The sequence below is a fragment of the Pogoniulus pusillus genome, chromosome 8 (assembly GCF_015220805.1).
Source record: "Pogoniulus pusillus isolate bPogPus1 chromosome 8, bPogPus1.pri, whole genome shotgun sequence".
NCBI classification, from domain to species: domain Eukaryota; kingdom Metazoa; phylum Chordata; class Aves; order Piciformes; family Lybiidae; genus Pogoniulus; species Pogoniulus pusillus.
The window spans coordinates 21,567,428-21,593,146 of NC_087271.1; the positions used below are offsets into that span (position 1 = coordinate 21,567,428).

The following is a 25,719-nucleotide window of genomic DNA, read 5'->3' on the forward strand; positions in this document are numbered from 1 at the left end:
AAATGAACACTACTGAAGAAAAAAATATCGTCTGATTTACAAACTGCAGAGCGTTTTCTGCAGCGCTTTCCTCAGGCTTTCTTACCTTTGAGGACTTGACAATTTCTAGTTAACAAGATACAGGTGCATCCGATTAGCCAGGCTGGTGGAGCTCTGGATGCTCCTGACATCCTCCCTCTGTGGCTGAGGATTCAGTTTTCTCCCCTGAGCATCAGCAGGTTTTGAAAACTGAGCTGAAAAGAAAAAGGCTAAATGCCTTCAATATTAAACATTTTTGTATTTGAAAGGACATGTGTTCCTACAGAGGGAAAAGGAAAGTATGGGTTATTTGAAAATGTTAGCAGTAATGGATGATTTAAATTTTAAAAGGTCAGAAAAATGTGATTTGTAAGTTTTCATTGGAGATTTTGCACGGAGCTGACTGTTAGATTATTTGTTTTCCTCAGCGTTGATAACAGTTACAGGTGGCATGTTTTTCCCCCTCCATTTTGGAGTCCCTCCAGTATAATTTATTTTTGTACAGCTTTGTATAAGGTGTTTTGTCAGGAAAGATCCCCAAGACCTTTTCACACAGAACAGAAATGAAGCACTTTTCCTGTGAGAAGGCAGCAGTCCCACATTGCCAGTTTCTCACACTCAGAAATGGTGACTCAAAATCTCACAAGTCAGGGGGCTGGCTTGAGTAGTCATTTTTCTTTTTGGTTTTGTGGTTTTTTTTGCCTTTTTTTAAAAAATGCAATTCAATTCTGAAATAGATCTGCCTTTAAAGGGATGAAAACTTACATTTATAAAAGACAGAGGAGGGATTTAATGAAAAAGAAGGAAGAAAAGAAAGAATAAAGAAGATTCTTGCCAAAGGCAAGAACCCAGCCCAGGAAAACTGCAGGTTTCTGGAATTCACAAAGCACTGTAATATCTAAAGAATCAGAAGAAGAGGAAATGAAGACATCAAGCAGTGAAAGTGAAGCAAGCCCCATGGTATCCAGGACCATTGGATCTTTAATCCTCATTCAGATCACAAGAATTCAGACTTAATTTCAGCTGAAAGATGTTAATGTTACTACTTACTTAATGCTCAGATTTCTGGTTTGGTTTTGGTTTTTTTTGGCTAGCTAAATGGTGGAATTTTTCCTATCTGACTTCAAAAAATCGGTTCCCACATACTTTGGAAGCTGATAGCAAAGGTTGTATCATACTTGTAGTGTGCAGCATTGTCCATCCACTGCCTTGACATTATTATGCTATTAAATATCTTATATAATAATTAATATTTAAAATGTGTATGTTACATCAATACCAAGAATACCTGACACTTCCTACTGCAAGCCCTATTTTCAGTTAGTTATAGCTTCTCATACTTGTAGTGATTTGACACATAATTTCCTGTGCCAGGTGTCTGCCTCAGGCAGAATTTTGTGGTGTACGTTGGGTTTTTTCATTTGTTTAGTGTGGGTTTTTCCTCCTTCTTTTAATGTCAGCCAAAGTGGCTCAGCTATTCCTGAGAAGTCAGCCAGGGGAAACCATGCAAAATAAACCCAGCAGTCTTCTGAATGGACCTAGCGTGTCCTTATCCTGGGGGAAAGCACTTAACCTTTTGCAAAGGTGTGACTTTTCATTTGGATATCTGCTTCAGCTGATAGGTTTAGGTGGAAAACCTGCCAGAATATGGACAATAAATGTTTAAGAGAGGACAATTCACCCTGTGCTCACACAGACTTGTTGAATTATTGTGTTGCATATGACCACCCTTCAGTTGCAATGCAAAACTACTCTCATGTGTGCTTGCCCCCCTAAAAAGCTAACAGCTCCTTCCAGCCCCAGGCAGGAAAGTGTAAACTTCTGGTGGTAAGATAAAATATGTGATCTGTTTCAGCCATCTCCTCCCTTTGTGTTTAAGGTTCATCTTTATCTTGCTCATGCTAAAAACACAGGACAGCCCTTAACACCTGTTCATGTTTTAATTCATGAAATAAGTTTGCGTAGGACTATTGGGAAAACCAGAATTACTTAGTAAATTTGAAGCTGAAGGCAGGACCAAACCTTTCCTTACTTTTTTGTCTTAATGCTTTTAGCAGCAAGACACCTCCTAGTGCATACTTGCTGCAGATGTTATGGAAAGAATCATAGAATGATAGAATGGTTTAGAGTGGAAGTGACCTCAAAGATCATCTAGTTCCAACCCCTCCCCTCCATCCCCACCATAGGCAGGGACACCTCCCACTAGAACAGGTTGCTCAAGGCCTCATCCAGCTTGGCCTTGAGCACCTCCAGGGAAGGAGCATCCACAAGGTCCCTGGGTAACCTGTGCCAGTGTCTCACCACCCTCACTGTCAAGATCTTCTTCCTAACATCTAGTTTAAATCTCCTCTCTGTTTGCCTTGTATTACTTTCACCAACTTTTTAAAATCAGATTTGTCTGCCCATGCACAGAGTCTATGACTGCAGCAACTGTCTTTGTTCATCCTGTGCATCCTCATGCATCCCCCAGATAGCACGGTCTTAGTTGGTGGTGTTCCGAGAGGTTTTTCTACACGTTGACTCTTCCATCTACCCAGAGATTTGTCAGAATAATGCAGTAGATTGACAGTGTATCATAACTGATGTGAAATCACACAGTTATTTCTGGTATAGCATCAGTTTGGATAGTGGTAATCTTGTCCTCCACAATGAACACAAGTATTTTTATTGTAAAGATATCTGCCATTTTCTCTGGATTGATACTCTGCAGAGTAATTTCTAGAGAATTTGTAAGTGTATTTGTTCTAGTTGTATTTTCTTAACTTGACAATTGATTAAAAATAAAATTACTAGATTGTTTGGGGTTTTTGGTTTGGGTTTTGGTTTTTATTTTTCCATTTTTGAGTATCTGAATTACAATGCTTATTGAATGCCACCTATTGCCATTCAGTGTAATTCATAAAAACATGCAGACTCCTGCCTGTTTCAAGATGTAGAGTTTATCTAGTCCTGTTGCTTTTTTTTTACACTATATAACTGGTGTGTTCAAGAATGTCAGAATAGAGAAAAATTAAACTAAAAATTACATTTGTTCAGCAAACATTCGATTGCTGTATCTCAACCCTTTTATTACAGCACTCACTTTGAAGATGTTTGCATACCTTATTGAGCAAGCTGCATATTTTTTTTTCTGACTCAGGTGTGTGCAGTGTAGTCATTACATTTTTGCACACTTCAGTGACTGAGCTGCATGGACTACTTTAACTATCAACAGGAAGACTTGATTCAGTTCAGCTGCTTATTTGAGTGCTTCGGCTTGTGTACTTTATTACTGCAGTGGTGTATGTTGATAAAGTTCTGTTCTGTGCTGTTAATTTTTTTGCTTCTGCCAATCTAACTCTGCACCATGCTGAGAGAAGTGCTTGCATTGCTAACTGCCTACTCCATGGTGAACACAAGTGGTTGAAATGTTATAATCTGTGGTGTTTTGTTAAACGAGCTGCATATTTTTGTTTTTATATACGTTGCTTACCCAGTTGTGTACATTTGCCCAACTCATTATACAAAATAAGCTTGATTGGAATAAGAACATTCTCTACCAGCTGTCTGCTCTGAGTCAGTGTGTAACAAAATTAGCAACTTTCTCTTCCCAACAGTGACATGATTGCATCCAAAGTTTAAGGCAATTGGTTTGGAGATCTTGTTTGTTTCATTCACTCCATGCAAACATCAAGATTAACAAACCAATTTGTTGCAACTTAATTTGTTTTCACAAATATGAACAGAATTAAGTAACAGAGGATAAAACTCAGCATTCTAATACAGGAAAATGCTTTCGTATAGGGTATGGAATATATGGAGACTGAAATAGCATTTTCTAAATTAGAACCACGCATTGTAAACATAAGAAGATGGAAAATAACTAGAGACCTCCCAAGGTGGATATTTCATCAGATAAGCAATACCCTAAACAATTAAAATTACAAATAAAACATTTTGTAAATTAAATGCATGTTTTCATCAAGAGTTATTATCTCATGACCATTAGAAAATCTCATAATGCTGCAATAGACAAAATACATGAACACTTATGTACGGGGATATGTAGTTTGCTCATTAACTTTGGTACAAAATTGAATTAGCATCTTCTCAACTTGCTGCTTTTTGAGTCAGTTTCAGTAAACCTTGCAGATTTTTCTTAATATTTTGTTGGACTAATTTGCAGAGTTTGCATACGTAGCAGGTTGTGCTTCCATTTTCAAAATCTCCAGCACTACTTCACCTCAAAAGCACTTTCTTAATCTTCTTGAACACAGACATACTTAATTAGGGCTATATAGTTTACCTTGATTCCTACCTGCTCCATATGTAAGTGCAGATGTGCCTGGCTCCTGTGTCAGAGTCCCACCGCGAATAGTTCTCACTTTAATGTTACAAATCACTGTTGTCTGAGCAGACTGCCTGGAAGGTCCAGATTTGGTTTTGGAAAATTTTGCATATGAAAGCTTAATTGATATTTCTGCTTTAGTCAAAACTGTTAGATTTCAGACAGAGGTTATTTGATTCTCAGGCTTCTCATGAACCATTATTTAAGAATTAAGAATTCCAATAGTTGGTTTTAAAAATAAGTGTGAATACATAGGGACTAATATTTTTAGTTGTGTGTCTTCATGATACCTACAGAAATTTGAGGAGAGAGGTACAAATGGAATATATTAGCATATCCTGGGACATTATATAAAAATTAACTTAGCTTTTGCATGTTTTCTTTAGTTTTTCTATGCACATAAATGTTGGGCATCAAAGGAATAAAAAAAAAAAAAAGTATGTTGGATTTAAAGTCTGAGAAGCAAATGTACTAGATGAGATGAGGTAGATCCAACCCAGACTTTAACAGAAGCAGAATAAGTAGTTTTGCATAAAGTGAGTTACAGAAGACAGATGGTAAAGGGAGAAATTTTTGTCTGTTTCTCTTTTCTTCCCCCTGCATGGAATTACTTTCAGTATCAGTCCACTACCAGTAAAGATGTAGATTTTACACTTCCTTTGAGCTGCTAAGTATCAGCTACAGTTTTCCCAAAGTTATTACTGTAAACTAGGATCAGAGTTGGCATTTTTTCTTCTCTCTTATTGTATACAAATGATGACTGTGTGCATTTTCTTCTTGGTAGATATTCTGTAGTTTTTGCCAAGGGAAATGAAGAGAAATAGTCCTTTCTTTGGTGGAAGATAATCAAATATTAGTAGCTGTAATTTATAATACCTGACCTCTTTGTTTTGTTTTCTTGTGGTTTGTTTTCCCCAGAGAGTAATTTTCAATGTTGTCAACTTCAGTAAAACAAAAAGCCTCTATAGAGATGGGATGGCTCCGATGGTGAAATCCACAAGCAGACCAAAATGGTGAGTTATCCTTTCAAAGACTTGCTTAATGAGATTAAAGTGTTTTGCCTGGAACTTTCTTGTAACAAAGACATTATGGCTTGGGTCCACCTTTGACTAAAAGAAGAAAACTTTGGTGCAAAAACAATGTCATGAGAACAGGTTCTCTTTGGAGCAGATGGAGAGCAGGAGCTCTGCAGGCCCCTTCATCCTTGCAGTGGCAGTGAACCCTGCAGTGTCTTGTTTCAAGTAGCATGACTGAAGTGATGTCCATTCAGGCAAACTGAACGGTCAGGATTTAGACCAAATTATTTTTCAGACACCCTTGCCATCCAGCTGGTAGGACAGACTTCGACCCAGTTTTTCCCTGCATCGATGTAGTGAATTGGGAATTACCTGACCCCCAACATGGTTAGGAGTTGGCCCAGACTAGACTCGGTCAGCTGGAAGTTAAGGAATGAAGCTTTATATTTACAGATTAGCACAGTTTACAATCATGGATATATACACACAATATACACAGATATTAACAGAGATATACAAATTAAAAGTAATACAGAAATACATCATCCCTCCTGAAACAGTCAGACTGCCTAGAAGGCTCCTGGAACAACCCCTCCCCCTCCTCCCTTCTTCCCCTCCCCTCAGAAATAACCAGATAAACCTCTGTATACCTCACGGGATAAATCTGCAGAGATCTGAGGGGATATGTTAGAAAGAAGACAAGGAAGGTTAGAGGGAAAAGTTAGATCTGATTACATAGATTTTCATGCAAAGAAGCCAAACCAAAATGCAACCAGACCAACAGAGAAGAAGGTGAGAAGTGTTTAGGCCACACTTTGAGTACTGTGTCCAGTTCTGGGCCACTCAATTCAAGAGATGTTGAGGTACTGGAATGTGTCCAGAGAAGGGCGAATAAGCTGGTGAGGGGCCTGGAGCACAGTCCTGTGAGGAGAGGCTGAGGAAGCTGGGGGTGTTTAGCCTGGAGAAGAGAAGGCTCAAGGTTGATCTCATTGCTGTCTACAACTACCTGAAGGGAGGATGTAGCCAGGTGGGGGTCAGTCTCTTCTCCCAGGCAACCAGCAACAGAACAAGGGGACACAGTCTCAAGCTGTGCCAGGGAGGTATAGGCTGGATATTGGGAGGAAGTTCTTCCCAGAGAGAGTGATTGGCATTGGAGTGGGCTGCCCAGGGAGGTGGTGGAGTCACCATCCCTGGAGGTGTTCAAGAAAAGCGTGGATGGGGCACTTAGTGCCATGGTCTGGTTGATTGGATAGGGCCGAGTAATAGACTGGACTGGATGATCTTGGAGGTCTCTTCCAACCTGCAGATGTTTGAAGATTCTATCAATCTATGAACTAAGTGAGAAGTGTGTGAGAAATGCGTGCCTTATCTGTATTTTAACTACTTGTGTCTCTCAGCAGAAGAATGAGTGTTACAGGCATCATTATTATTTTCTTCTCACAGCCAAGGATATAATTTCTCTCATTAGAATATTCCAATTAGCCTCAACCAGCACAATTGGCTAGCAGTCTCCCAGCAAAGCCTACAAACAATATGGGAGATGGGCTGGGCCCAGACTGGTTCCGGGAGGCTGTTTGGCTTTGTCCTCCCTGTTCTGGTTTGGTTGGTGCACGGTGGAAGGATGTGAACTCTACCATATGAGTTGATCTCAGGTGAATAAACACTGTCTGGTCTTCTTTATCTAAGACAGAAGGCAGCCAAACAACCTAGTTGTAAACTACACAGCAGGTACTACACAGAAAGGCATGCACATATGCAACACATGAATACCCATCTAGATGGTACATTTTCTCAAAGCAAATGTAATGAAATGCCTACTGTGAATAATAATATGTAAATGTAATGAGTCCTAATACATGCAAGACTCCCAAGAATTATATGATTTGCCTGTAGCTAGGAGACTTGTTTGAATATGGATGGTGAGGTTAGGCCGTAAGTGTACCGTAATGTATTCCTGTAAGCCTTTACAGCTGCTGCTTTTTATTGGTTAATTAATAATGCATTTGATCAAGCTGCACAATATCTGAGCCTTATAAATGTATCTTTCTTAAATGTGTCAACGGTCATAAAATTTTTACCTGCGAGATGCTAACCTTCGGTGGTCATAAAATCATCACTATTGCACAGTGTCCTCCTCTTCATATGACCAACAGAATGGGTGTTTTATTTTTTGTTGTTGCCATTGACTGTAGTTTCTTCATTTGGTCTGTTGGGGGGGTGGGGGTATTGTTGTTGTTTGGTTTTTTTTTATCTATATGGTAGGGTCATATGGACAGAAGAACTGTTTCGCAGTACAGTTAGTGGACGGAGTCAATTCCAGCTCAATGGGAGCATGTAATAACATTGAAAATTAATTTAAAAAATCCATTCTGTTTAGTGTTTTTGTAGCAAAAGTCATGTTAATTGTGTTTACTATTTAACTTCAGAAAACCTTTTGGGGCATTTCAGGGCCACATTTATCAGGCATACTTTAATCATCTTTCAAAAGCCTTTCCTTCTCTCACTGGGGTCTGGTATTTGCAGCTAAGTATATTGTGTGTTAAGTTTATCTATAAATCAGATATTGCTTTCATACAAATTTTATGCCTTACTTTGGTTTCAAATTAAAGTGTAAATCTTATAAAACAATGCAAAATGGTCTTTTTCTAGAACATATAGGCTCCTTCACTATTTTTAAAAGAGATTTCTCTTCCATTTCCCTGGAGATCTATTTATTTTTGTGTTTTATATTTTTAGGGGATGTATTTTGCTCCCATGAAAGTGAGGAATGAATAACATTGCCTGGAGCTAGGTACAGTGTAGGCAGCAGGTGCTGAGCAGTTTCCTTGTACATGTTGACTACCATACTTTAATCCTGTTTCAGAAATTCTAGCTGCATTTTTTCTTCTTTAAAAAAGATCATCATTCTATTAAGATTTTTTTTCCTAATAGTCCGTGTATGGAAATGTCTTGCTGTACTTTGAAGGTACATATTAATTCATACTGTTACCAGAGACCTTAGTGATATTGGGATCTACTCAATGTAATTTTCTGTCTTAATGTTAATAGGAGTTATGCATGTGTTTTCCAAGTGGGAAAACACAAACATTATTTTTGGACATGTGCTTTTTATTGGAGCTTTTTTTTTCCCATTTGGATTATGCCTTTTACAATTCTATATCTGTTTCCATGGCATTCTAGTGAAACCTGTAAACAAAATTTTCCCTTTCTCTGCTGAAATAAGATTTACTGGTACTTGCAGGTGCTTACACAGCATACAGGTAGTTGTGGTCCTTGAACATGAACAGGGCAATATCCAGCTGCATCGATTTGATCTGTTTGATGCTTTGTATGTATTAGTCTGGCGAACAATAGTGAATCACTCAATGCTGTAAAATTGCTGACGTTCACATGAGGGTACTCAGGATTCAGAATAGTGGAAGGAAAATGTTGGAACTCTCCACCTTCTATTAAGCCAGCATAGCAGGTTGGTGGATATAATGTAATTAGATTAGAAAATGGTATGTTATTTATAGAAAACTTAAAAGAGACACAAAAGGTTTTAAAATCAAGTTAAAAGGAAGAAAGCTGCCAGAACCCCTGGATTCCAAACATGACAGGGTTCAGTCCATCTCTGAACTCTTCCATACTAAATGTTTGTGGAACTCATCATTACTGTGCCTGCCTATGGAGGTATGTGATCTATACTGAAACTCTCCTAATTTCTTGTCCTATGTCACACATAACTATTTCAATCCCCTTGCTATACAGTCAGCTTTGAGGTCTGAGTTGATAAATTGTCTATTTTCCTTACTGCATTTGGGAGATGTATGTACATTGCTCCTCTTCTGAACAGATGTTTATGCTCAAGTTATGCTTTTCTTTATTTAAGTGAGAAAATTCCCCCTGTATCCAGGATAGAATTTGACCATGTTGCTCACAAAATCCTGCATATTCAACTTAGATTGGCCTCCAGAGACTGTGAATTTTAATGTTTATTCTGAATGTGGTTACGCAAACATGGCTCAGAGCTTTGCGATGTTTTGTGAGTTTGATTCTTGACTGGAACAAATCACCGCCGAGTGCTCTTGAAGTGGAGTGTGTCAAACACAGATCAACATTTTTGACCTATATTCTTTTGCCCTGTGGGGTAAGATCTTTAAATGCAGTCAGCATCAAGGTTCAGCTCCATGTTACTGATGTAAATGAAGTATATCACTGTCATCGAAGCACTCTATGTGGACACAGATGTTCTGGTGTTGACATTCTTCTCTTTTGAAGTAATGCCAAACATTTCCAGCAATGAGGTGCTTAAAAAGAGGAAGCGGTATGCTGAAGGTGGAAGAGAAACAGATTTCATGGTAAATACTGTTATTTTGAAAGGCAAAAAAAATCCCAAATAAATTCTGATTAAAATATACAGATTTTTCCTGTACATGGTATTGGATTTACTGAATATTCTTTCCCAGAATGAGAAAGCAAAATAGAAAAATAACTAAGCAGGTTAAATACGGAGTCCCTCTACCTGTTTTTTCTCCAGTTTTGGAGGTGCATCATGTTGATGCTAAATAGCATGAGATTGTGTCACTCTCATGAGTCAGATTGCACAGCTCATATGTAGAATTGCAGAATTGTGCCACACATCAGTTGCCCTTCATACCAAGTTGGAGAAAATGAAACTCAAGGTTTTTCTTAAGCCAGTGGAACATGGCAGTCTGATCACTTAGCTTCTTCAGAAATATTAGACCAAGATTTTAGAGAATTGATGGTTTTCCTCAATAACAACTACTACAGACAGAAAAAAAATCTGTATTATGGCAATAGAGACCTGTTTTGTTTTGACTAGGTCTTTTGTCTTTGTCTCATTTGTGGAGGAGAAGAATTGAAGGGGAGACAGATTTGAGGAAATGAAATTTTTGCTGTGCTAACACAGTTTCTGCTGGAACTGCCCTTTTCTTTGCTTTTTCATTTAAGTGCAACCTGAGTTTGTTGCAGATTTTTAATCATTATTCCATATGAAAAGCTCTGTCATTGGAAGGTGTTCATAAAACCAATCATCTGGCCATAGAAGTGAAAGCCCATTTGAGTACATACAACATACGATTACATTGGTTGAATGAAGTTTAACAAGTTTCTCAAAGTGAAATAGAAGAGTGAGTTGTTCGAGAGGCAGCAGATTTTCCAAATGATGAAGTGAGCAAATATTCCCTTTGGGCAGAGAACAGCTATAACTCTTGATTATTCAGTGTGAGCATTGCCTCATTGGGGACATTAGTTTTTCAAATTGTGCTAATCTTTTAAAAGTAACAACTGGCCACTCATCACCTTAGGTATTTCAGCAAGATCATGTGCAAAACTCTAATTAGTATTTATAGAACAGCAACTCCTCCCAGTAGAATAGTAGCGGTAGCTGGCAAATATCTGGTTGACACCTGTTAAGTCTTCAGACATCCATTGTGTTTTATTCTGCATTTCAAATGAGCAGAGAGCAGTAGGTGAAGTTCCTATAATTAAGGGATAAAGGATAATAAATAACATGTTTCTTGAGTGGATGAATACAAGGTTAAAGGCTGTTCTGCACTTTCAATGCTGTGTTTCAGGAATTGTTTGTTTGTAAGTAATAATGCTAGCTAAAATATTGTGGAGCTGTCAGCATATGAGAGAGGATTTATTCCTAGAATTACTTGTGTTTTGTTTATAATGTCAGATTTCAAACTGTTTCTTGGCAAAGCAGCCACTTTCTTCCCTATCTTCTATCTCACTCAGCATCAGTGGCTTTTGACTGGATAGCTGCCTTCCCTAGCAAGCATTCCACTACCTCTGTTGCTATAACATCTACTGTTAAATACTCACAACACATTGCTTCTGAAGGGTTTTTCTCTTCCAGTAAACCTGGGAGTACAGAAAAACTTCTAGGTAATTAATTCAAATTTGAAACTCTATGTATTTTGGTAAATATTGTCATGATGAGGAATTTTGGTAGACATCGAGAAAAGCAATGCAAGTTTTATGAACAATACTCCCATATGTTCCATTCATCAGAAGAGGACAAGACTGAGAAAATCTGAATTTTGAGCAGCTAAAATGTGTTGGTTCTTGCCAAGTTTCTTTAACATTTGTGTCTACGATGCAGTGTTACAATCGCTACCATGTCTACCAGGCTGCATTATACATTCAGAGACTTTCAGCGGCGTTTTTAGTATGTATTTATATATCTTTAACCATAAGATAAGCTGTTTGTGAAATGAGCTGTCATTTGTAGTGAAACAGTCTGAGAATAAAGCACTAAATATAGCTTGCTAATCTGAAAGACTAGACTTGCTTACTATAAAATATATACCAGGCTAGGGTTAGTGATAACATCACCTGAATTTAGGTAAAGAAATGAAGATGCTATTATCAATACCTGATTCCTTCCATGGCCTATTTCATGACTTTGGCTACTTTCTGAAGTTTGATCCTTTGCCAGTTTTATAATGTGATGTGTGCTTGTTCTTGCTTTCCTGAGGGAGCAGGTGAGAGAATGCTTTTGAAGGTTCAGAAATATTTCCCATGGCACAGGTTTGTGTTGGTGCAGTCTTTGCCAGGTGCAGAACTGAGTTCTCTAAGTTGCTCTGCTTCTTGTGCTACTACAGCTCTGCATAGGATGAGCAGACTGGGAGCTGGGCCAGACTGAAAGTAAACTTTTGAGAAAGAGGATTTAGTTTTGGTTTGGTCCATCTCTTGGATCCAAAACTAGCAGAATGGGTCCAACTGGAGGAGCAGTGAGGTGGGTGGGAATAAGTGGCTGGAGCACAGGTAAGAGAATGAGGTTAGCAGCTCTTAGGAAAATGCCTAGAGAATTGTCTGTGGAAGCTCAGCCTCCATTTCAAAAACATGTAGCATTTTATTTGGAGAAAATAGGGAAAAAGACATTGCAGTGTTGACCTTTTAAAATCCCACACCGTGTGATAAGAAGTATTGTCTTGGTCTTTCTGCAGCTCTTTGGAAGAAAATAAGACATTTTTAGATGGTTTTAAGGTTGGCATGTATCTGGAAGTAAAATAATGGTCTCTAAAGCCAGTTCCTGGGTAAATTAATATTTGGTGAATCTTGTACAATAACAAAAGAAGCAGCCCTAGTCCCCCTACAAAACCATAGAAGAAATGCCCGTTCTTCCCCTTTCCCAATCCAGCAAAAGTAGTTATTCATGGGAATAGAGAATAGATTGCATACCACTTACCAGCATCAGTTTTTGTGGAAGTAGAGAAGAAGTCATATTCTATTGACAAAAAGTATGAATCAGATCCCAAAACTAATGTGTTTAGTTTGCAAAGTGGGTTTAGTGGGTGGCAAGAAAGAAGGTTAGAATTTATTGACTGGATACTTTACTGGAAATTTAAGATGCATGGAACTATGTTTGGGAAAATTAATAATAAGGAAATTAAATTAATATAAAAGAATGCAAATGATTTTTAGGATTCCAAGAGAAAATGAAGATGTTACAAAGGACCACTAAACCATCATTCAAAAACCCTAGCTACTTTATATGCATGTGTGTGTTCCTCATCATTTATCCAACTGATCTCCTATAAATCAATTTATTTAGATTGCAACAGAGTCAAAAGGTTCCAGCAAGGATCATGACTCACTGTGCTTACTGCTGTGGAAACATATAAACAGACAAAGTCCTTTTCCAGAGTTGTGAAAATTTTATGATTGATTTCAGTAAGAGCAAAGTTAGGCCAATATTGAGCACTTCTGAAAATTCCATCCTTAAAGATTTATTCCAGCAGTAACTGTTTAAAAAATGACATGCTGCTTACATAAGAGTCTAAATATTTGATGGTTATAGTATTTACATCTAAAACACCAGAGGCTATGTGCTTTAATACCTCAATCTGTTTCCCATATACTCTGTCAACATGAATTCCCTGCATTGATTGAGGGCACTCTGTGATCCCTAAGGTTGTATTCACGAAAGGTTACCCGTAGTACTACTTTATTCATGAAAGATTTGAAACACATAGGAAACAAATGGGTCCATTCTTGCTAGGTGCATTTTTATCATCTATAAATACTTAGTTGCTGATGTGCTGATAAGAAATTAAAAATCTTTAAGAAGTGGTTGTCTGAAAAGCATTTCCTCATCACCACTGCAAATCACAATGACATTTGCAGATGGGAGGTTTTATGGCAGTTTAAAATAACTGAATTGTAGGTTTTCCCCACTACACTCTATGGTATTGAGTTTAATGGCTGCAAAGTATGGCTAGAGCTGTGCATTACATCCCATTCTGAAGCAGGTTGTTCTCATTCCTCAGGTGATGGGCATTTGGTGGAACTGATTGCAAAAAAAGTGTTCACAAAACTGGGTCCCTAACCTTGGCAGGTTTTAAAAAAAGTATATAAAATTGAGGCTTTTCGCCCCAAAATGAGTCTGTAAGTTAGATAAATATGGGCAGCACTGAACTCAAAGCAGAGTCAAACTACCAAGAGGACATTGCACCTTTTCATTGCAATTTTGTACTTCGAACTAATGGAGCGAAGCAGAATGAAAATCACCTCTGTTAAGAATGGCATTTATCAGCTGTAAGTACTTAGTAGTAAGAGCCCTACACAGACAAAGCTAAGTGTCACCAAGAAATGTACTTGAAAATCAGACTGTTAACACAAGTCTACACAAATAAGAGCCAAAAGCTGTAATCAGAAAATGCAACATCTCTTTAAGAATGTTTTAATGGTCTGAAGAGTGCTAGACAATTTGGATTTAACTAGATGTAATAACTTATGACATAATATACTTCAGACTGCACCAGGACTCAGCAGAGTCAGGTTCAATTTTGGCTTTCCTTCGCTTGGCCTTGCAACTTTAAAGATCTTTCAACAGAGGATTGAAAAAAGTACGTAGTTGTATTTAAATTGGCATATGATGTAAAAGCATAGGATATGCAATACATCAGATATACAGCTTTAGGTAAATTAAGGGCTGAAATATCCATCCTAATCTTTTAACATGTTTGTCTGAATCGTTAACAGCAACTTTTTTTTCATTCATTTTCTGTGATGAAACTACATTTAGTGCAGAGGAAACAGTAATAAGTACTATTTGTCGTGATCTTCTGCTAAAAGTGGAGATGGTGATCAGGCACCTGCCTTGTATTCAAAGTGCTATGGCCAAAGGCACAGCAATGAGGTCAATTTCTCTTTTAATAGAACATAAAATAGAAGACAAAACCATTTTGTTCTACTGTGGAAATTGAGAATTGTAGAGAAAAGAAGCAATAAATAAGTATGGCAGAACATTAATAGGTGCTGTATCTTGAACTTTGCCTCATGCTGTTAAATAGTTGTATATAAACCAAAATATAAACCCACAATTTTTATGTGATTATTACTAGGGATAATTTATGGAGTAACTTCTGTGTGATATTTGATTTGAGATAATTAAAATTTAATGATAATAGAGTAAAGGTAAGATTGTGCCTGCATCTCTAGATACTGAGACAGTGAGTAAAGTTTGGTTTTTTTGGTTTTTTTTTCAACTGATTCAAGAAGGATTATTGAATTCTGGCTTGGAAGCAAAACTTTGTCTTCCTGCTTCCCTATATTTAGCATCTCTGAGATCAAAAAGTTAGCAAGGACTGTCCTAGAGTGATTATAAAGTATTCAATACATTTTGGCAGCAAATACTAATTCCAGTTGTTCTGTCTAGCATTGGTCAGGCAGCACAAGGATAACTGTCAGACACTTCAGTTAATGGAAAGGTGAGGATCCAGGCTGTCCACAGAAAGCTGGAGGCTTTGCTGACAGCTCCCTGGCTCTGGAAAATAAGAACGCTGCTGGAGAGTGGAAGGCCAATATTCTGTGCAAGGGGGCTAGGAGGTGCTGGTTTTTGGATGAAATGTCATCCGTCCCTTTGCAAATTGTCAACCAGTACTATAGGTTTGAACAATGCAGCACTTTCGTGGCCACTCTCAAACAGTAACATTTCTCTGTTATTTTGATCTGTTTGTAGATTTCAGGGCTGGTATTTCATAGAATCATACAATGGTCTGGGCCAGAAGGGACTTCCAGAGGCCATCTGGTCTGCCCCCCCTGCAGTCAGCAGGGACATCCCCACTAGGTCACCCAGGGCCCTATCAAGCCTCACCTTGAATGTCTCCAGGGAAGGAGCCTTAACCACCTCCCTGGGCAACCTGTTCCAGTGCTCCACCACCCTCACAGTAAAGAACTTGTTCCTAACACCCAATCTAAATCTTGCCTGGGGTCTGAGGACATTAGGCAGCCAGGCCAAATTGTTTCTCCAGTAGCTGTAATGGAGTCCCCACACCTGGGACTTAACCACACGTGGTTATGCAGATGAATTAAGGGGTGAGCTGTATAATGAGGTGCAGGTGTCCTGCCTTAGGCTATTACATTTGCCACAGGTGCAAAGGTAGCTGAATAAAACATTCCTGTGCATTCTCCTCTCCACACCACGGGCTGAAGGTTTTGGGGCAGGAGGTAAGCTCTGTTTGTGTTGACTGGTTAAGGGGTTCTTCCAGTTCCTGAATCTTTGATAGTGTGAGCAATGTGACTGATTTGTTCGTTTAACAGTGGGAGATGTGTGGCAATTGCAAAAGAATATTGTTCAAAGGACCTGTGAGATATTTATTGCAGCTAGACTGTTTCATCTGAAGCAGTGGTGTAGTTCTAGGTTGTGGTGGGGTCTGAGCTGTGTCGGCGCTGCTCTCCCCTGCCCTATCTCCTTCCTTCAGGCACTGCTTGACTCCTTTGCACTACTCAGGCTCTGCCTCTGGCAATTTTGTTACCTTCTTCCCTTTCGGCTGTCACGCAGCTGCCCTTCTTCGGTGCCTCCATGCTGGGAGGAAGAACGGCAGGTTCTGGAGATGAGGGAGATCTGCCATTGTGTCCTGTCTGTTCAAAGCTACATGAACAGGTTGTGGGTATTTGCTTAGGTGCTGTCTGCACACAGTACGGCTGAGAGAACTATGTCATGGGAAGGCCAGTAATGAAAAGAAAGTGTCTCATTAGCAGCTCAACAATTAGATCTTTTTTTATTAGCAGTTAGTTGTAAATTTATTAGGGAATTACACTGGATGGCTTGACTGGCAATGAATTTATTTCAAGTGGTGAAATTAGTGACTTCCAACATTGGCAACTGCTATTGACTGAGAAAGAAAATTGTGTTTGCATTAGCTTTGAAGGTACCACTGTTATGTAACTTTTTTCAGGTGCTGTTGTCACAAAAAAAGAGACTGTCTTAGTTCTATGGAAGAATTTTTCAAAATAGTTTATTGGATACCTGTGATACCCTTCAGCAAATTTCTAGGACAAGCTATTGCAGCTCAAGATAAAAAGAAATTCATCTTTAAGGGATAGGTCCACCATAGAAAGAAATTGAGGCATTTTCAAGCTGAAATAATTTATCATGCCTTTTGATATTTGATAAAATCTTCTTCTGGTATTTTTCTCAATGTAGTTAAAAAGCAGTAGTACCTCGTAGCTTTGAGACTAGCAGTGATACAATAATTTAGCCATGATAAGGAAAATAATTTTTCCCCATCTGCTACTCCACTGCATAGCTTAATGGTCTTATGGCTGTTTTCAGCTGCGATTCAGCCTGTGGAGGGGAGTCATACAGAATATACATGTATGCGTGTGTATGTGTAAATATATGTTTACATGTATTCTATTAAACACAATTTCCTTGGCTCTCCTGAGGGACTATTACTGCCCTGGGGGTGCTGGTGGAAGGGATTGTTGTGCAAATCCTGCTCGAAGATGCTTGCTTCACTCGGGCTGTGTGGACTCGAGGAATGACTCAGCAAGGGGACAAGTGGGTGCAGCCCGAAGGGCTTTCCTTCAGCAGCAGCCTTTGTAGCTAAAAGCAAAGTAATGCAAGCTATGCAGGGAAGGAACCATATTGAGATGCACTGGGTGTTAATCCCTGTAGGCAAAAGTCTAATACTTGCTTTGAAAGGAGGCAAAAAGGGGAAATACTGTTTGTGCACCTGGTCAAGTGGTGAGGGAGTTGTTTTACGGAGGAATCATGGATATAAATAGTTTTTGGTACAAGTAGGAAACAGAAAAGCCTGTGTTGTAGTGCTGTATGTCATGCTCCTTGAGCATGTCTGGTTATGTTAACTGTTACATTTTTGTCTGAAAAGCACATAGGCTTTAAATTGCAAGCAATTTTGGCCTTTAATCATGTACTAAGAATGATCACATGGAGGAACTTTCCACTGTTGTGCAGGTGCAATCTTAGTCTTAATCAGATCACAGAAACAAGGGAAGAAAAAGTACTGAGACATTAGTTACACAGAAGAAAGTATGAGTAGCTTTTCTTTTGGAAGTATTTAACAGAGACAATTCTGCTTTGCTGCCATGAGTGAACGTGGGTTTGATGTTTGTACATCTGTGTGAAAGGGAGTACTATAAACTGCAGGTCTGCTGGTAAAGAAGCTGGGTGCAAAGGGTAGAGTTCACATTCATATTCAACATGTCTTAAAGCAGCATGTAGGAGACATTCATTGTGCTTTTCTTTTTCTTTAAGTGTAGGATCTCCTGAGAGTTCTTATTTCAGTCTTATCTGAAGTATTTTTCCATCCCACCCATCAGAAGTTAGCATCTGTGTGGCTGCATTCTTTGACAAGTTTCACTGTACAGTGCAAATGAACAGAGTGTTCTGGATTTGTCATTTCTAATTCTCATCAACTGCTATCTGTGTGCTATGAAAGTATAGAAACCAATAACCTAGATGAATCATAAATGTCTGGGGTATGTGCGTGTATAAATTTGTGTGTGGGATGCTCCTACAGTTTGTTTTCTTTCCTTTTATTTTGGCAAAGATTTCCAAGTTTACACTAAGAGCTGGGGCTTCAAAAACATGTCAGAACAGAGGAAATGAAGGAGTGGATAAAAATGGAGAGAAAACAGTAGCCTGGAGTGAAATGTGTGACTAACTGTATCTGAGGCCTCTGGATACTAAAATTACAGAAGGAAATAAATTACATGTCGACTGCATGTTGTCCTTCTACTCTTAGAGTGATAGAAACCAGGATGCCTTCTAAAAAAAGGAACAGTGAACTTAATCATAACCAAGCACCAGAAACTCTTCTTTCCTAAAAGACTCTTGCTGCACAATAGAACATAGCATTTACATTCACAGTACTGCCACTGTGTGGTTTCCTCTGAAATTCTGCAGGTAAGGAAAACCATTCTTTACCAAACAGTCGTAACAATCAAAGCGGCTGCACATGTGGAATGACAGTGATGGCACTGAAAATTCCATGGATTCGTGTCAAAGAACTTTTCTTATTTGCTTTAGTTTTTGTTTTCCTTTCTTGAAGGAGGGCTTTCAGGCTCATTCATTTTCTGCTCTGTGCTGTCAGCACAGCCTAGCATTACAATGCTTTCATATTTACAGTTGAAACTGAAGGGATTTACTTATGAAATAAAGTTGGTAAGAAATTCTTGGTTGAAACCAAACTTGTTATTAGAGTTTCTTTTTAAGGTTTTAGTTCTTTGAAGGTACAGCGCAAGGAAGTAAAGATACATCTACTGACAGAATCTTGTGCTAATGTAAATAAAGGCTGTTTTACAGCTTCGCTTTAACATGTAATTAATAAAAGCTATTTCTCTTGAAGCCACCAAAAATGTGGATTAAGGTTTAGAAAACCTTCTGGTAAGTGAAGCTGAGAATACTTTATAGCAGATGCCCAAGTGGAGTATATATTCACATACAACATTTACAAGTATCACTAATATGTTCTGCCTGACAGCGTGAGCCACGTTTATGAGAAGTTAATGGTTACTTATGCCTCAATAAAAGCTGCTTACTGGAATATCTTTTTTATGCAGGTATTTGATATTTTGGGTTTTGCACTCAAAATGCACTTCTGTACTCACTTCTTGTGGTTAATATCCAAACACTTCACTTTGTGCATATGTGTAATTGTAAACAGGTTAGAAAGTCACGAAGCTGTCTGACACTGAGTGACACAATACAGTTATTGAAGTATTTAAAAATCGTTTTTTAGGTCAATTTTATTAAAATATTTGCTACTAGTACAGTAAAAAAAAGCTGTGGCTCAAACTTATTGAATAGTACTCATTTTTTACCTTCACTTTCTGAAAGGATGTGCTGGGTATCGTCTGTCTTGGTCTCAAGCTAGGCAGCTCTGTTTTTTAAATGAAGGCGAGTTAATCTTTTTACTTTATTCAGTATATAAATCTGGAAATTGGTGAAATTTCTCTTAAATTTTTGTGACATATCTACACATGGCTAGGTGGGCAAGAGTCAGAAAATCTGGAAACTAATAACTACTTCTGCATCATTGACATTGATTTCTACTCTTCTCCTGTTTCATGTTTATTTCTTTGAGTCTGAGATGTGCACTTCAGAAAACAGTGCTTGGAAAACAAGTACACTATTTTGCAGGCATAAAAATTCACCAGTACTTGGAGGTGAAGTCAGGGCCTGAAGTTGGAGAGGGCTGAACTTCTCACAGTACTCCCTAGTCAAATAGCTAATAGTTGCCTAGGACATGTATACAGATGAAAGCTTTTGCTTTGGGTGTATAGAATGAAAACTGAGGTAGAAGGAAGGCTTTAGAAGTAACTAATGAAACCTTGAGAGGTTTTGAAAAGTTAGGATAATTCTGCTTGGGTTTTTGTAGGACACAGAGTTGAGACTGACTATTGGTCTGACTGAAGGAATTCAGCCAGCTCAAATGCTTTTGTGTGTTCTGTTCAAAGCTGATCCCAAAATGGAAGTATAATGCTTAACTATTGTTTATTATCACATTTTACAGGAGGAGATATAAAGGCAAAGGATAATAGATTAAAACAAAATATTTTTTTGTTTTTTCAAGGTCATTGTAAGGCTCAGCTTTGGAGCAAACAGTTTTTTTTCATTCTGTTTGCTTCTCAGTTCAGTGATCTGAAAGCAATAAAACTCTACTACCAAATTTACTGCGTAATACCATTACATTATGACCTTAAAATTTCATCCTTGCTGTAAGCAGGTCAAACTTGGGTTTGACTATTTACTTGTTTTTATTTTTCCAGAAATTTATCTTTGAACTCCTAGAGAAAGCTTGAAAGTTTCTAGGCCTTCTGAGTGCATAAAATGGTTTGCTTTGTTTCAGAAGCATATTGCAGCTCCCTGCAGGATTTAACAGACCTTTTTAGTTATAAAAGAATATATTCACTTATTCTAATCTGAGAGCTAGAATTTGCCTCTTGCAATGTTTATATAGAAGTTAACTACTGCTAAATTACTGGGAAAAAAATATCATTCATCACCTCAGAATACTTGCATGATTTTTTCCCCCCTGTGTTTTAAAGATGACTAAAAATACACCCAGACACTCCAAACAAAGCAACAAAAAGGCTTCCCATAAGCTCCAAAACAATTAAACTCAGTGCTCCCTTCTAAATAAACCATGTGCTGGGTCAGTGAAGCCCACAAGAGACAGCCTCTTTAGACCCACTCTTCGTATGATCCTCTGCAGTAGACCTTCTGCACAGGTTTGCAAGATTGTCTCTGCTCTAACTGCCTAGACAAAACTGCCTAGAAAAAGAACCACTGAAATGGAGGTTCATAACACAAAGGTTGCCATACTCTTTTGTTGAAATCGTGCCCCTGTAATGTGGGATATTAAATATTTAACATAGTTTGCTGCAGACAAAAAGCAATTTTGTTTAATTTTTCCTAAATATTAATGCTATCATGCACCTTAATCCTTTCATTATAATAAAAATTTGTTCAAGCTCATTCTTATTAAACATTTTCTAATTTATAAGGATATGGATGTTTTCCTTCTGATCCTAATAAGTAATAAGGCCAAAATGCCATTGTACAGAAAAAGGGTAAGAGCTGGGAGGGAGTCTTCACTGGTATGTAGGGAAGAATTACAAGCTACAAATACAACTTAGTTTTTTTACCCAAGGACATCAAAGACAATGCCTATCTCCCCAGTAAGCCAGCTCAAAGTTTTGGGTCAGTTGTCAAGGAATAAAATGAAATACCTGAGAAACACTCAGTGAAATGACTGGAAAATAGTTTATAAAGAGGTTGTCATTGACTTCTGAGTGAGGACCATGCTTCCATCTGTATCCCTCAACTCCAGAAAAACACCAATATAGCTTGAATTGGAATTAGTTTCAAATCAACAGTTCTCTGCATCCTGCAACAAAATGTAGTTGGCAATTATTTTTAATGCTAATTAAAGACCTGTTCCTCGAAACACTTACTGTTAACAGGGTTACTGGAGGCAGTTAGCACTTGCTATGATAGCAAATGTTTCCTATAACCCATCAATCTACATCCACAGGCAGCAGCAAGGTATGCTACATATAGAATCCTAAAAATTAAAAAAAAACCAAACACTTTAAGGCAGTACTGTTTATAATTTCAGTATATTTAGGCACTGTTATGCTCAATACAAGTAGACTTATACAGCATGAGCAAGAACAGTAAAACTACATCTGGTAACAGGGTGGGATGTGCCCCATTTTTGTACTGGGTTTGATGTCTCTGGTTTGGTTTAAAAATTCCTTCCTCCTTCTTTCACCTAATTGTAATTTGCACACTCAGAAAAGGAAATTCACATTTGTTTCAGAATTATAGTTTTATTATTATGCAGGATTTTTTTCCTGGTGGAATGACTGGTTTTAATTTCCAATGTCTGCAGCCTTTCAGTTGTGTAGAAAAATATTGCCAATTTGCTTGTATACAAAGAGCTTTACTGGACTTGCAGTGGATGCACTTTTTGCAAACAAAATAGTTTCTTTCAAACATTACGCTGTTTAAAACAGTCTCTGCATAATTCTTAGGCCTGCTGAATCCCATGTTAGTTGATTTTTCTGAGCCAGTATAACTCATGCAAGGAATAATTACAGATATTTCTGTTGAGAAAGCAAAGAATCAGCTTGTGATAGGAAGACCTGACTGTAGTAGCTGTGGGGATTGTGGATACAATAGGTCAGTACTTGTTTTCATGTTGGTGTAGATCTGGAGAGACCTTTGGATTTAGTTGGAGTTGTTTTAGATTTACCTCACTCTAAGGATACATACCTATTATATGAGAGAAGAATGTGGTCAGTGTAGTGGAATGCATGTTTAATCTTGAGAATGTGGGTAGTTTACTGAAGTCCAAGTTGAGCACCAATCTAAGTGCCTTGCTAGATATAGGCTTCTCCTCTTAAATGCCAGCAATGCAAAGTTAGTCATCAATGTATATATCCCCCTGCTCTAGGTGATCCTCCTCTGGCAGGGAGGCTGGACCAGATGATTTTTCAAGGTCCCTTCTAGCCCCTGTCTTTCTATGATTCTAACATTGACACTTGCTTCTAATTCAAGTAACTATATCTCAAACACCCTTGACTGAGATAGCCCATAATGACTCTGTTGTCTTAAGCGAGGTGTGTGCATCATGGTAGGCCTGATATGCCAAAATAGGTTTATACATGTCCTGGCTTGCCCAGGTATGTTTTTCTGCTCTCCCTCCTTCTGTTCTGGGGAGAAGCAACTGCGGGAAAGAGGACAAAGAACCTGGAGCCACTGAGTCTAAGGACTCTGGCCTGGCCCAACTTGTTTTGTTCTTGTGGTAAACAAGAGGTGCACACTTAGTTTGTGCCTGTCTTGTGCAAGGCCTATGCTTTTCCCAGATTTGGGTAAAGCAAGCTTATATGGTCAAACTAGGCTAACTGCCATTTTGATTATTCTGTGTCCAAAGGTCCATTAGTCTCAGGCTACACTGATAAAAAGAGATGTGCAGGTAAACACAACCTGCTCTGCCATTGTATCTGTGCCTGCTGTTGCTCTGTGCTTCTGGCAGTGATTCTGCCATTGCCTTCTGCAGCATTATGCTAAAGCTATAAGCTAGCTCTCCTGAACTTCCTGGAAACTGCCTGCCTTGAGTTTTCCAGGAAAAGGCTCTATATGCCTTCACATGATCAGCCTGCATAGCCAGTGTGACACCATGCTAAGACTGCACATTGCAAGACATCCTGCCTACACCTAAAAGTCTCCTGCCAAGACAGGAAGTCCTGGAGACACACAGATCATCCAGAAGATCAAAGATAAGGTCAGAGATTGTCTGCCTTCTTTCCCAGCACTCCATGAAGCTGGGGAAGAATCAGAACCCTCAGCAGCTGACAAGTAACAGAATTCCCTGACAGCGTTTGGATACTGTCTGAAGCTGTAGTTAGCCCCATGAGTTGGGAAATAATATTTTGTGAGTAAATACTTAAAGCCCCTTGTAATTCATCATAGCCTTCTGCTATAAGCAGAAAGGAGCTCCTTCAGTCCATCTAGTGGATAAGTGCTATATTGACCGCAAGAACCTTCTCTTTCAGTTCAATTAATGTTTATATATTTTTGCAAGTTATTTCTAGATCTTGTTATTCCTCTGTATGTTTCCATGACTCTGCAAAGAACCCATTATTATTAAAATTGGTTCTGAATATAAAAATTAATAAGCAATATTGATTTTGGAAAAATCTCAGATCAGTTAATTACCCCTTTATTACAGTGTGACATATCTGGACTTGATTCGACAGGGTGATGGCCTTAATAACTCTGGAGGACAGCTGCTACCTTAACAATTAAAAGCAATAATTCCTGCAGAGATGCAAGTCCCCTCTTGAAAACCAGGTGTAACAGGACCATGTGACAGGCATTGCACTGCAGAGGCCTGCTGCACACCCTTCTTTGTGATTTGAGACCATGCCTCTACCCACCCAGAACTTCTGGGTTCTGTGTTGTATCTACTGCAGAAGGCCATCCTGAAAGCTACACTCACCACCCAAGAGTTTTGACTATGCCTGTGAGGCTTCATGAGAACAGAGGCTGGTGACATCTTCCTTTCTCTCATTTACTCTCTCTTTTTCTTCATCTTTCCATTTTTCCCTGTCCTCTTTCTCCCCTGTTTCCTTCTGCTCTGATCCAATCTAGTGAACCTAACTCATCAGCCATTTGGTGTTGGTTCACTTCAATTTATGCCAAGGGAATTTTTGAATTTTAGCACAACCTCTGCAACTGCTCAGGGTACTGACTTGTGACACTTGCCTAGATAAGTTCAGCACCTATGTGAACCATGTGAGGCCAGCCTAAAGGCAGATAGAGATGGGACAGTCTTTTGCAATTATGAGTATGACGATTCTCAAACCTTGCAGTCATAATAAGTGGTGAAGCTCAAGCTGACAGAAGACAGTTTTTCAGCAAGGTCTGTGGCTTTGATCTCTTTTCCTGGAAGAGATTAGCAGAGTGAGGAATCTTACTGTCCTCCATAACAAAATGCAGATTCTTTTTGTGTCAGGAGCCGTGGTGAAATGAGTAAAATGAAGAAGGGAAATCAAAGAGTTTAAAAAAACATATAATAGTATGAGAAGATTTCAGAGAAAGAAGAAGATATCCTAACCAAACTATCAGTCCTAGAACACCTGCCTTTGTGAAATTAGGTATTTATTCTCTAGGATACACAGCAATCTCTAATGATGGATAGACAGATTCTCTTTGAGTTCAAGAGGGAGACTTTTTCCTAGTTCTGAATTAAAGAATCACTGTGTCCTTCACTGGACTGCAGAACAACAGAACAATGTGCAGTACCTATAGATGATGCTTATAAAGGTAATTAATCAGACACTGTGGAATTCTTCAATCGTGCCTGTGACTGAAATAATACATTAACAAATTGGTTCAATGAGACAACCCCAGAAATCCTATATTGGATTTCATTCTGACTATATAAGTACTTGAAATAAAAATTTGCAGCAGTATGTTGCCCTAAATAGTATTGCAAGGGAAGGGGGAAATGTCTCACTATGTAGAGGATTCGATGAAACACTGCAGAGGAGGATGTAAGGAGGAATGCTACAAAGAGAGCTTTAGTTTTTGTCCATGTGTAATTTCTCTCCAGACATTTAGCTTTACACTGATGTGAATATGTGAGATTTTCATCCTAGTCTGTGCAACAAAACATATGTACCTTGAAAGATGATACTAAGATCTTGGGAGGATTATTCTTTTACTTAAGGTCAAACACAGATCAGTGAAACTACACAGTAGACAGTGTCACAGCTGTGTACTCTGTCTTTAAGTGTAGGAGATGATTAGACTAATCATCTCCTACAATGAGAATTAGCTGACGTTTTTAGTCAAGTTAAAAGGGAATGACTTCCAAGTAAAACCTGCATGTGGACTTTCTGAAGTCATCTGCCACTTCATGTCAACAAATCATAGAATGTCATGGGCTGGAAGAGACCTTGCAAGCTCATCTGGTCCAGCTGCCCTGCCAGAGCAGCATCACCTAGAGCAGATCATGCTGGAATGCATCCAGATGGTTCCTGAATACCTCCAGAGGAAGACTCTGCAACCTCCCTGGGCAG

General features: G+C 38.6%; 1 protein-coding gene across 17 annotated transcripts in view; it reads left to right on the plus strand.

The window, feature by feature from the left end:
• The window catches only part of BEND5 (BEN domain containing 5), a 1,203,882-nt gene that overhangs the window by 259,463 nt on the left and 918,700 nt on the right, over positions 1 to 25,719 (plus strand). For 15 of the 17 annotated variants that reach the window (XR_010303081.1, XM_064147552.1, XM_064147553.1 and 12 more), the window contains one exon: positions 5,264 to 5,358. Coding sequence is in view for 14 of the 17 variants with exons in the window: in XM_064147552.1 (XP_064003622.1) it covers positions 5,264 to 5,358 (95 nt within the window). In the remaining 3 variants the exon portion in view is untranslated. Of the gene's footprint in view, positions 1 to 5,263; positions 5,359 to 15,745; positions 15,826 to 25,719 lie in introns of those variants that run through there. The other 2 variants (XM_064147568.1, XM_064147565.1) reach the window with 2 other exon arrangements.